Source organism: Pongo pygmaeus, chromosome 6, assembly GCF_028885625.2.
Source record: "Pongo pygmaeus isolate AG05252 chromosome 6, NHGRI_mPonPyg2-v2.0_pri, whole genome shotgun sequence".
In the NCBI taxonomy this organism is placed as follows: Eukaryota; Metazoa; Chordata; class Mammalia; order Primates; family Hominidae; genus Pongo; species Pongo pygmaeus.
In genome coordinates, this window is record NC_072379.2 from 85,633,718 (window position 1) to 85,647,473 (window position 13,756).

General features: G+C 36.0%; 1 protein-coding gene across 9 annotated transcripts in view; it reads right to left on the reverse strand.

Moving 5' to 3' along the window:
• ANKIB1 (ankyrin repeat and IBR domain containing 1) overlaps positions 1-13,756 on the reverse strand; it is a 158,952-nt gene that overhangs the window by 75,034 nt on the left and 70,162 nt on the right. For 8 of the 9 annotated variants that reach the window (XM_063667575.1, XM_054493871.2, XM_054493872.2 and 5 more), the window contains one exon: positions 6,561-6,743. The exons of the other annotated variant lie outside the window; for it this stretch is intronic. In XM_063667575.1, the coding sequence (XP_063523645.1) occupies positions 6,561-6,743 (183 nt within the window). The remainder of the gene's footprint in view (positions 1-6,560; positions 6,744-13,756) is intronic. 9 annotated transcript variants of the gene reach the window in all.

The window sequence follows — 13,756 nt, forward strand, 5'->3', positions numbered from 1 at the left end:
ATTAGGTCACGTGAAGCATTTCAACACATTGCTCAGTCCCAAGTGGGCACTACTTCTTTCTTCTGCAAGACACATTAAAAGTACCTTTCTCTTTCCTGTTGCAAAGATAAGCTGCTTCTATTTTCAGACTAAACAAACCAGCAATAACCTTCAAAGCAGTCAGTACTGACATAAAGAAAGAAAAAGAAAACTAAATTAAAAAGAAACGTGAATAAAATTACCTCTTTTGCATTAGTGCATACTACTGCTACCAAAAGACCATTGAAAAATTGTGAAACACCCTATTATACAAACTGCACTACCTTGATATTATCATAAAATAGTTCTCTTCAAAAATTATTTCAGACAGGCTGTCACATAAAGGAGTTATGAAAGTATTTGTTTTTATTTTTTTCACAAGGAAAATAGCCTCCCCTCCCTATCGGTAAAACATGTTTATTGTTAAAAGAAAAAAAAAAGAATAGGCACTTATTTACCCAAAAGTAACTGTAACTGCTAAAAGTTTAAAAGATGTTTAGATGCTCAGGGAGAAAGGATATTTCTAATTCCCTTTAATAGCAATCTCTCATTAGCTGATCCATGAGCTTAGCTTGGGAGGGAGGGTGGAAAAAACAGCCAGGAAAGTTTTTAGGATTCTTTGACCCTTCCCTTCATTTCAGCTTCCTCTCTCCTTATTCAGCAGTTCTTGCCTGGGCATCAAGACCTAGGCTACCCTGAGCTGTACTCTGAAATAACAGGAACCCAGCAGCTTCTGCAGAGAAGAGTAGGTTAAACCTGCTAACTAATGTAGCCAGCAATGTCCAGCATGAGTTTCTTGCCAGAAAAAGAACATTGAGCCTTTTTAAGTTATATAGACTAAGAGTGGGGAAGGGAAGGATGATTCTTTCGATGGGCTTTCATAGCAGCATATTGCCCACTTTTCCCTCCATACACTCAGATGTAGTCACACAGTCCTGCTCCTACAGAATCTGACCCCAACCTAGGTCTAATACTTGCTAATTTTTCTGTTCTCCCTTTGGTGTTTAAATAAATTGAACACACTCCTCCTAGCCATCACTTAAATACCTCATTTAAGAAATCTCTTTATAGCAGTTCCCACTCTCCAAAATTACATATTCACTTACTTTTCAACTTATTTGTGTGTTTCTTTCTCCCTGTTGGAACGTAAACACCTAGAGTGTAGTCACTTATCTTTGCTCCTCCAAGCATCTAAAACAGTGTCTAGCAGTCACTCAGTTTTGCTGAATGATGGGAATAAGAAGTGGATTTTACCCATTTATAGTTTAATTATTTGGAGGAAAAGACTAAATTAAGAAGTTATAGAAATATACACTGTCCAGATCATTAACTAAATTAAAACTCAGCTGAAATATACATTTCACCTTCAGAACATAAATTTTTTAAAGTACCTAAATATATGACTTAATACAATCACACAGCAGGCCATGTAAAATCACCAGCATAGGCAAAATAATCCAGAAGTCAACCAGGGTCAAAGTAGAAGGTACAAATATAAGTTTTAAAGAAAGCATTGATGTTTTTAAAAATTCAAGGGGGCCGGGCATGGTGGCTCACGCCTGTAATCCCAGCACTTTGGGAGGCCGAGGTGGGTGGATCACTTGAGGTCACGAGTTCAAGACCAGCATGGTCAACACAATGAAACCCTGTCTCTACTAAAAATACAAAAATTAGCCAGGTGTGGCAGTGGGTGCCTGTAATCCCAGCTACTTGGGAGGCTGAGGCAGGAGAATCGCTTGAACCCGGGAGGTGGAGGCTGCAGTGAGCTGAGATCGCACTACTGTGCTACAGCCTGGGCAACAGAGTGAGACTCTGTCTCAAATAAAAAATAATTTTAAAAAAATTCAGGTAAAACTCATAACATAAAATTAACCATTTTAAGGTGTACAATTCAGCAGCATCTAGAACACTTTCAGTGTTGTACAATCATCACCTTTATCTAGTTTAAAAACATTTCCATCACTCCAAAAGAAAGTCCTATAAACATTAAGCAGTCACTCCTTATCTTCCCTGCCCCCAGTTCTTGGCATTTTAGTTTTCTCTCTCCTTATTCAGCTGTTCTTGCCTGAGCATCACAGGAAGCCAGCAGCTCCTGCAGAACAGAGTAGGTTAAACCTGCTAACCAGGTAGCCAGCTAAGGCAATGTCCAGCATATGAGTTCTGTTTCTACAGCTTTTATCTGTTTTGGATCTTTCATATAAATGGAATCATTCAAATGTGACCTTTTGTGTCTGGCTTCTTTCACTTAGCATAAGGTTTTTGAGGTTGATCCACATTATATATAGCATGTATTAGTAGTTCATTCCTTTTTATGGCTAAGTAATATTCTACTGTGTGTATATCTCACATCTTGTTTACCCATTCATTAGCTGATAAACGTTTGAGTTGTTTTCACCTTTTGGCTATTACAAATAGTACTGCTATAAACATCCAGGTAATATAGGTATTTATTTGAGTATGAAAATATTACTCTTTACATTGTGAAAATAGTAGACAAAACAAATCCAATATGGGTTGAAAAAATCTACAAAACTAGAAAAATACAGGGACATGTGATCATAGTATTAGCAAGTCACAAATTCAGAAGACAAAAAGGAAAAAAAATTATACCTCTGAATACCATATAAGTAAAAAACTTAGGATATGGAAAAATACACAAAGTTCTCTTAGAAAGCATTAAGAAAACCAAGTTCATAGAAAATGCACAACTGAACAGTCAATTTACACGATAATCAGAGAAATAAACAAGGTACCATTTATTTGTCCAAACTGGGTAAATAATAATAACACTGATAATATTCAACGCTAGCAAGAATGTGGAGAAAAAGATTCTCTAATATACTAATGAAATAAAAGTAAATCAATATAATCTTTCCGGACAGCTTAAGAGCATCTGACAAAGTTTAAAATCTTATGGCCCATCAAGTCAATTTCTAAAGACATACAGGAACTATACTTTTAAAATGTGTATACAATGCAATAACGATGACTACGAAGTAATAATCATGATTATAGCAGCAGACAATTAGCTAATGTTTAAAATGAGCCAGGCACTGGTCAAAGCACATACATATATTAACTCATTAAGGATCACTATAACCTTATGAGGTAGGGACTGTTAACTTCATTTTAAGAAGAGACTGAGGCAGAGAGTTTAAGTAATCTGCTCAAGGTCACATAGTAAGTCAGCCATCAGGCAAAGATATGAACTCAGACAGTCTGGCTCTAGAATCTGTATTTTTAACTACAATAATGGCACAATTGGATAAAGAAGATATACATCAGACAAATATTCACTGTAGCCTTGTTTTTAAAGGTAAAAACATATAAATTACTTAGACATTTAGCAATAGGTAAATGTTTAAAATATGTAGATTATATGTTCTGACTTAAGATAGATGTTCATGATATATTGTTAAGTTGAAAAAACATAGAATACAATATATGACATGATCTTACTTTTGCATTAAAAATTCAATATACATATATGTTTGCTTAAGTCTGGGGATACAGTCAGGATGAAGAAATTATTTTACATTTTTAGCAATAAATACTCATTATAAATGTCAGGAAATGCATGAAAATAGACAAAATAATAATTGTAAAGGAGATTACCTATAATCGTAATGATCATTTTGGTGTACTTCAATATTCTTCTTGTACATAGTAGTTTTTTCCTATAGAATTAGTATAAAACTTTTCTGTAACTTTTTTCTTAACATAATATTAGTTACATTAAGTCCTTTTAGATATTAAATCTACTGATAATGCCTACTGTTATTACCTGATTCAATTATAAATTAAAATAAGATGGTATTTTGGGGAAAAAACTAAATGTTTTGCAGTTTAATTACATCAATATTATTTCTGGAATATTACTGCTTAAATGTCTTCTGACTAAATGACTATACTAATTATTACAGTAAAAATTTCTGTTTGACTCAAGATAATGGATTGTCAAAAAGGAGGCAATATGGCAAACGGAAGTTGTTTGGACCTGAAGTCAGAAGAATCAAGTTTAGCTCACTTTGATTCTGGCAAGTTATTCAGTTATTTTCTAGTTTATTTCCTCACTAAAATAAGGTGGGGAGGAGAGCACAACTGTCATTCAAGGTTCCCATGTGGATTAAATAACCATGTGAAGGGCCAGCAAAATGCTTAGGGCATAGGCCTTCTCTCTTTCTATGTGTACTTAATCTGAATAAGCTTGCCTATAAAATAACCTAACTACAGAAACAAAGATTTTTTAAAAAGTAAATTTTAATCCCAAGAAACTCAGTTCTTTTGGCCATATGGAGAGTATAAAGCTCCCAAATTGTTGGGAATCCATGGGGAAAATAAACAACATGATTGTATGATTATTTTTCTAAACATGTACAAACCAGTAGTTACATAATACCTTTTAGAATCAAGTTAGCACTAAACACTGAGGAATCAGAATCCTTTTGGGAGGAAAAAATTTACTGTGTTATACTTTCTTTAAGAAATATCTATGGATGCCTATTTTGTGCAAGCAGTGTTTCAAACACTGAAAATAGTCTGCTGAATAGGCAGATATGGCTCTAGCCTTCATGGAATTGACAGTCTAATAGGAGAGAAAGGCAATAAACAAGTAAACAAAATACATAAAATAATTATAGCATGTGATAGGTCCTATGAAAAATAAACAGGGGGTATACAGTTTCAGATAAGACAGGAAGAATAGGTTTTGAGATCTATTACACAATGGTGACTTTAGCCAATAATAATGTATTGTATATTTCAAAATAAGAGTACATTTCAAATGTCTCATCTTAGAAAAATGATAGGTGAGTTAGGGATGGATATGTTAATTAGCTTGATTTAATGATTCCACATTGTATATACATATCAAAACACAACACTGCACTGCCAAATATATACAATTATTATTTTTCAATCAAAAATATTAATAAAAAATTTAAAAATTAAAATAAAAAGGGCATACAGTAAAGAATAATGGGAAGAGAGGAGACCTATTTTAGGAAGAATGACAAAAAATAGCTGCGAGATTTCAGACATAGGAAAGAGCAACTGCAAATGCCTTGGTGTAGTCTAAGTATTACAATTAGAACAAAGTGTGCCGGGGAAAAAAGGTCTGAGATAATGCTGGAAAGGTAGGTAGTGGTCAGATCACATAAGGGCTTACATCTGAGCAAACAGTTTGGATTTTATTCTAAGTACAATGAAAAATCATTAAATGATTTAAATGATATGTGTAATATTTAAAATGTCATCCTGAATCCTGTGTATAATATGGATTCTAAAGATACAAGAATAGAAGGAGGAAGACCAGTAAGGAAACTATTACAGTAGCTCAGATAAGAAGGGAAGGTGGTGAGGGCCTAGAGAGGTAGGAGTACAGGTTGGGAAGAACAAATGAATTTAGGTTGTATTTTTGGAGGTAAAATTGACAGGATTCCCCAGTTGTTTGGATATGATGAATAAGAAAATGTGCGGGATCAAGAATGCTTCCCCCATTTATGCTTGAGCAACTCAGTGGACAGAGGTAATGTTTATTGAGACCGGGAAGACATAAAGGAAAATCAGAAGAGAATGTTGTCCCCAAAGCCAAGAGAAAAGTGTTTCATTAAGAAGGGATTGGTCAATTGCATCAAGTGCCACCAAGGAATTCAAGTAAGATGAGGGCAGAAAAGTACCTACTAAATTTGGCAACATGTCACTCCATGACGGGGGGCAGTTCCATCAGAGTAGAAGGGAAGAAGCCATACTGCAGTGGGCTAAAGAGTGAATGGAAAGTGAGGAAGTGGTTCTCTCATAAGAAGATAAGAGATACGGGGCTACAACTAAAGGGGAAGAGAGACAGGGCTAGGGAAGGGTTGAGTCAATGGCTGCTTTTATGTTTTTTGTTTTGTTTTTAAGATGGGATCTACCAAAGCATGTTTGTTGATATGATCAATCCAAAAGAGAAGGTGAGACTGATGAACAGGAGGACTGGAGTCTTGTAGGAGGAGGATGAATGGGATTCATATCTCACATCAGCACCTTATTTATTTGTAAGTAAACACACTCATATATGATAGACAAAAGACCCATAGCTCCAGGTTTCCTAGATGTTATTATTTATTTATTTTTAAAGTTAGAGACAGGGTCTCACTTTGTCACCAGGCTGGAGTGCCCTGGCATGATCATAGCTCATGGCAGCCTTGAACTCTTGGGCTCAAGCGATCCTCTTGCCTCAGCCTCCTGAGTAGTTAGGACAACGAGTGTGGGCCACCATTCCTGGCAAATTTTTAAAATTTTTTGTAGACAGAGTCTTGCTATAGCCCAGGCTGGTCTCAGAACTCCGGTGCCTTGGCCTCCCAAAGCACTGGAACTATAGGCATGAGCCACCGTGGTTGGCCTAGATGTATTTTTATACTTTATGGCTATGAAGATGACAGGATATTTAGAATACTGTAAAGAAGAACACACAAACTGAGTTTTAAAGGAGAAAAATACAAAACAACATAAAATCTAAAATTACATGTAATTTTTTTACTGAGAATAAAAAATAAACTGACCTCTCGTTTGTCTAATGCAGCATATTCAGCTTCTATTTCTTCAGCCTCGGGATCCCGTGAGAATACCATTTGAGATTCCAGATTGAGGGCCAAATCTTTGTGGTGTTGCTTTTCAGCACAATCACAAGGAGTATCTTTATTTTCATTCTCAGCAAACAAGTCTCCTCCATGTTTTACTAAAAGCTAAAAAAGTTTTTTTTCAAAAACTTGCAACTACAGGTTCAAATAAGTTATTTCATGCTATTTTTAAAACATTAAAAACACAATAAAATTAACAAAACAAAAATGCAACAGTATGTACAGGATGTATTGGAAATGACAAAAAAAAAGGTATTTAGATACCAGTGGCTTTTGATTTTAAGATTAGTAATTCTTGTTTTTCAGTAATGAATGACTTCCTCTCATTAAAAAATAATTTTAAAAAACCCCAAACCAATTTTTTAAACTTCAGAAATTAAGCATTTTGTTTAGTCCAAAAATAAAATTTGAAAAAGTTTATAGTTATTCAGTACTTTAAATTTTTAAATTTCTTATAATTTCTATAAATCTTTCTTAAACAAGGACACTGCTGATACTGTTAATTTAACTACTAAAGTCTGGATGTCCTGGCATGGCAGACAAAAGTTTCATTCATTATCCAGTGAAACACTGAAATGAAATTAGGACGAGCAAGTCACTGAGGTAAAGCTGTTTTCAATATTCTTCAAAATAAGTAATGGGACTAGCTACTGATAGCCACATTGGGAAGCTAAGTCTATCCATCTCTCTTTGACCCAAAGAAATCCCCCCTTTAAAAACACATGGAATAGTAGCTTGACTTGTTTAGTAATGAGGTTTCTGCTAGCTTTGCAGAAATTAAGTATGTTGTTATTAAGGACTGTAGGTTCAAGTTTCCCATTATGTCTGCAAAGATATTAAGAAGGGCATGAATGCCAGGATAGCCGTATCTAGGACAACTCTAATGGACAGCCTGACAGTCACAGGATTATTTTTGTTTTTGTTTTTGAGACAGAGTTTTGATCTGTCACCCAGACTGGAGTGCAATGGCATGATCCTGGTTCACCGCAACCTGGGTTCAAGTGATTCTCCTGCCTCAGTCTCCCGAGTAGCTGGGATTACAGGCGCCCGCCACCATGCCCAGCTAATTTTTGTATTTTTAGTAGAGACGAGGTTTCACTATGTTGCTCAGGCTAGTCTTGAACTCCTGACTTCAGGTGATCCACCCGCCTTGGCCTCCCAAAATACTAGGATTAAAGGTGTGAGCCACCACGCCCGGCCACAGGATTCTTTTATAGGATTCAGTCATACTCATAATAATATAGTAATAGTCACTATTTATTGTTTTCTAAACACTTTAAAGCACACACTCTCATTTAATATTAACAACCCCATATAACAGGGGTTTTATTGTATCTCAGAATAGTTAAGTAGCTTGACTAACTAAAGTTACCCAGCTAGTAAGCAGTAGAACTGGGATTCAGACACAAGTCTGACCAAGTTTTTAACCATGACTGGACACTATACTGACTCGTAAGTAGGTAGACTAATCATATAAATCGAAGGGAAATGCATTCTGGGTCCATCTTGAAGTTCTGCCCAGACTCTTACTTATGATCTAAATGTTGACTCTTACTTATGATCTAAATGTTAACACTTTTTAGAGATTTTCATTTCGCATAAATTAATCAAAATGGTAGCTTTTTATTTTCTTCCAAATAATTTTATCTTCTTTCTCTCCTCAACAAACACACAATCTTCCTATAAAGTTCTTTGGAATGGGAATCCTCACGGTTCTCCTACAGTCCTAAGAATGCTTGTAAAACAATGGGCTTGTATCAATGCCAGATCTGGAAGCCATGGGCTAACTTGACAAGCCCACTGGATTTGACTTTAGCTTCTTGCTCTAGCCAGAGGTATGCCTTAGAGCTAAGGTGGTTTTTAAGTTGTAAAAATAAGCAAACCAAATAAGACTATGAAATATAGACCTATGGCCACAACGCTTAAAATATTTACTATCTGGTCCTTTACAGAAAAATGTTTGCTAAGAATGGCTCTAAGTTGTCATTCTGGCAGCCACCTTCTAGATTCCGAGGGCAAGGTCTTAGCAGCCGCTATCTACCACCTAGAACCTTTTTACTGCAAGTGTGGTCTGGGGACCAGTAGTATCTCCCGGGAATTTGTTAGAAATGAAGAATCTCAGCCTCATCCCCCAAACCCCTCCAAGCCCAGGCCTCTGAATCAAAATGTCATTCTGATCTCCAAGAGATTCTTTTTGCACAAAAATGTTTGAGAAGCAATGAGCCTAAAGTACAACCAATGTGGCTATGGAAACTGATAAATTTATATTACCTAATTCATTCAATATGGGGAACTTATAGTAAATCCAGAGGCTTATCATATCCATAGCAGGATCTATTACTATTTTTACCCTCTCTGTTTCACAAGTTACCAACACCTAAATACAAAATAGACTATCTGCTTCTGACTGCTGCAGAACTAAAGAGCTGACTTTATTCTTGAGTTCTCTATTTAGAGGCCCAGAAAATTATTTCTAAAATGCATGCTGGGATAACTTTCAAAATCAGGATTTGGTTTACTTTGCAACAGATATTACCACACAAAAAAATATTAAATTTTAGAAAACAAGACAAATCATCTTTAGCTTAATGCCCTAGTCTTCCTAGGCATTAAGCAAAGACAACAAAATTTAAGAAGCTGTACCCTAACAGAATCTTGGTAAGGGGAACCTTATTAAAAGGATATGCCAGAATGTGGACTTCATTCATTGGGGGGTTAAGAAAATGTGTGTGAAGAGGGGATGTGTGAGAAGTCATTGTTGAAGGTAACTGCTGACCATTATTAGAACTTGGGTGAGAATGATTGGTAAACTATCTTTGCAAGGTGTTCCCTAATGAGTTTGACCGCAGTTGGGGTGAGGGAAACATAAAGACCCGTATCTCACTGCTGCAATTTGGCACCTGTAGAGAAACTCATAATCAATTATGAAATGGAAGGATCCATGTTTGTAGCATTAGACTTGGCTATGAAAATCCACCTGCATGTTACCCTTGGCATGGAAGACAGCTGACAGTAATAATGCCTGACATTGAGGAGAATGTGTTAAAAAGTACTTCAGCTTGCTGACCTTTAGGGCATAAAGTCAGGAACACCAGTAAGTAAAAGATGCATTAAGGGGAGACAGCTACTAAAGTGTTGTGGAATAAAGTTAGGTGTCTTACTTTGACAAAATACAAAGTTATGTCTGGTTCTGAAGAGTACTTTTTAAATGCTTCAACCAAAGCATCCCAACTAAGTATCTGCTTTCCCAGTCTCAAATTAGCTAAGGAGGACTTAATAGGAGGACTGAATATTTTACTTAAACATGGTTTTAAGCCTATCTTGATGGCACATAAAATGTTCTACCTTAAAAGAAACCAAATTATTATGATCGCAGCACATCTGTTCTTCTATTCTGCCTTTCTTTCTATTCACAATTCCAGAGGAAGAGGGGTAGGGGGCTTTAAGAGAGGTAACCCCTACTATTCAAGACAAACCCTACCCCATCCCTCTGATCATCCTCTAAATGGGTGGTGACTCTGGACTGACTTACTCAGGATTATAACTTAATCCTGTTATCCTTCTAGTTACTTTCCTAAAAATTTTCTATCTTTCTTGGCCTTCACATTTCTCAAATTAGTTATTGATACCAACTGTCTCTCAATTTCCTCAGCAAATGACTCAATCATGCCCAGGAATCTGACTTCTACATGGACTATTTTACTGAAACAATATTCCAGAAAGTCATTAATACCTCTTAACTCTCAAATCCATCAGCGTTTCTCAGTCCCCCAATTCCTTTAGCTTTCTGCAGCACATCACATGATTGAACAGCTCCTCTCCTTGAAATTCTTCTCTTGCATCTTTGACATTGTATCATCTTGGTTCTTTTATTTCTCTATTTTTTGTGTTTGCCTCATAGGCACTACTTCTTGTTCTCATCTCTTTGAACACAGGCATTCTTCAAATTGATGCTGTGACTTTAACTCTGTTATTTTATCTATAACCTAAAGTCTTTTCCTTGCATCTCTCATCTATACATTATCTTGCTTTTAGTTGTCAACTCTATGTAGATAACACTCAATTCTAAATTCTAAATGAGTATCTATATTCTTTATTCCCTAACACTTTAGTCGTAATTGTCAACAGCCTGCCTACCATTTCATGTGGATAAGCTAGGATGTCAATATCCAGCCTTCTAAATTAAAACTCAATATATTCTCCCTTCCTTTCAACCAATTTCTCCATTTCACCTTGCTTTCTAATGTCTGTTAATTGTTAGCAGGTTTTGAAGTCACTCGGGCTCAAAACCATGCCCATCTTATTTAAAAATAAAGTTAATTAATTTTACTCTAATTATAGATGTGATAGCAGGTATAGAGAATGTACACAAATCAAAAAGAGAGAGTTCACTATTGTCAATATTAAACATTATAGAGCCTCCATCCTTTTTCTTTAACCTTTCTTTCCCTTGCTTTCTTATTATCAACAGACTGAGTCACCAAAGGCTAACAGTTCTTCACAATGTCCCTGGCATCTGCCTCATTCTTTCCATCTCCAGTACCACCACACAAACCCTGACGCTTTGTCAGTTCACAATAGAATTAGCGCATTAATCTTCTAACTCCTATCACTCCTTCTAATACATTGGTACTCAACTTACCAATGTCTGGGGTCCCCTCTCACAAATTTAGATTTTATTGGTCTGAGGTTTCTGTGTAGCCATGCTTAGAACTACTGTTCTAGCACAAAGGTTTTCACACTGTGTAAGAATTATTTGGGTAGCTTGATAGTCATATTAGGTAGATATGGAGAGGGGACTATAAGAGGTATGTATACTTTTTACAGGTGATTCCAATATAGGTAGCCCACAAATTATGCCCCAAGCTAGGGTTCTCAAGCTTTAAATAAGAATCCCTTTGGGATTTTGTTAAACTAGATTCAAATTTGGTTGGTCTTGGAGGGAGCTGAGATTCTGCATTTCCAACAAGTTCTCAGGTGACTGATGTCAATGCCAGTCTAAGGACAATTCTTTTGAGTAGCAAGGCTTTAAGAAACACTGCTTTGGAAGTACCCCATTCAAATCTATTGTACATTACAACCATCAGGCTAATCTCATCATATCTGCTTTCATAATATCACTCTCCAATTAAAAATTCTTTTTTTTTTTTTTGGAGACAGGATCTCGCTCTGTCACCCAGGCTGGAGTACAGTAGCATGATCACGGCTCACTGCAGCCTCCACCTCCTGGGCTGAAGTGATCCTTCCACCTCAGCCTCCTGAGTAGCTGGGACTACAGGCGTGCATCACCACGACTGGCTAATTTTTTGATTTTTAGTAGAAACGAGCTCTCACTATGTTGCCCAGGCTGATCTTGAACTTTTGGGCTCAAGATATGCTCCCGCCTCGGCCAACCAAAGTGGTGGGATTACAGGTGTGAGCCACAGCATTTGGCCAAAAAATTTTCAATGGCTCAATTTTCTCTAAAAGAAACCTCAAATTCTTAACCTTGGCATTTAGTACTTTCTACTTGGTACATCCTCTATCCTCCTTTAAAGTAATCTGTTTTATTACTCCTCCACAAAATATTTCAATCTGCATATGTCTGAGACCTAGAACAGTGCTTCTCAAACTCTGCCATGCAAATAATCACCAGGAGAACTTGCTAAACATTTCTGGAATCTATTCCCAGAGATACAAGTTCAGAATGTGAAGGTCTGGTTGGCCCAATAATTTGTTAATTATAACAAGTTGTCAGAACTGACGCTGCAGGTCTGAGAGCCACATTTTGAATAGCCTCCTCCAAATACTTAAACTGAAATATTACCCACTCCAATCTTACTACTACCCATGAAATCTTCCAGGATATGTAAAATTAAAAAATTATCTCTCCTTCCCTTCAATACCTGTAACAGTCACTGCCTAAATAGTTAATATAGGCCTTAGCATCATAATAGTTGAGGGACAATAATGAGATCATAACTATCTTGATTAAAAATTAGAAAACAGAGGCCCAGACAGGCAAAGTTACTCAGCTGCTGAACCAGAAATATAATTCCTGTATTCTTTACACAGTTTTAAAACTCTAGGTGCTAAAAACACAATATAATTAGGTAATATTCTTCAGTCTGACCTGTGTGAATGGTTTTTATGACTTTTCAATGAAGTGTGAAATGCTCCCATAACTGCCAAAGTGTCAAATAGGTCCTGTAGCTGTAAAGGAAAATGTGTGACTTACCACCTTTGGTTTTATAGTGACCTCTATTTGATCCGACATGAAGCAGCTACACTTAAAACTCTGAATAAGCAAGTAGGGCACAGCTGAATAGGTAATATCTAAGATAACACTCATTTTAAAAAAATGCTTTTCACAAAGAGTAAAGCACTATCAAAAACAACCCCTGTCACATTCACCATTTACTGAATCACTACTACAGGTTAAGCACTAATGGCAACATAATGAGGCCTAATGACTAGGGTTGCTCTATGGAAGTCTACCAAAGGAAGAAATATCACTGGATGTTTTACTAAGCCATGGTAATAGACCTAACCCACCACCCGTCTCAAGTCCATTCCTGTTCCCAAGTAGAAAACAAAAACTCTCAGTAACTAAGAACAGTATATTATTTATTAAATTTTTGTCAGACTTATGTTTTAATGGAGCTTTATTTTTGTGTGCTGAGTATCCATTACATAGTACTTTTTAAGTCCTTTGTATAACTGAAGCTTATAGGACCCGTTACATATTGATAATGCTATTCTACATATTTAAAATAAGCTTCAAGTATGGAGTCATCTTAGGCCAAATCAAACCTGTTGCCTGTTTCTGTATAGCCCACAAACTAAAAACAGTTTTTACATTTTCAAATGGTTGAAAAAAATAAATAGAATTATTTCATGACATACGAAAATTATAAGCAATTCAAATGGTGATGTCCATAAATAAAGATTTATTAGAACACTGCCATTCTCTTTTGTTTCTGTATTGTCTGTGGCTGCTGTCAGGGTAAAATGTCAGAGTTGCCTAAAATATTTACTATCTGGGCTTTCAAAGAAAAAAGTTTGCTGACCTGTAAATAATTTTTGGAATATTAAATACAATTAGAATTTCAGGTGCTTTATTTATAGTCTGTCCTTAA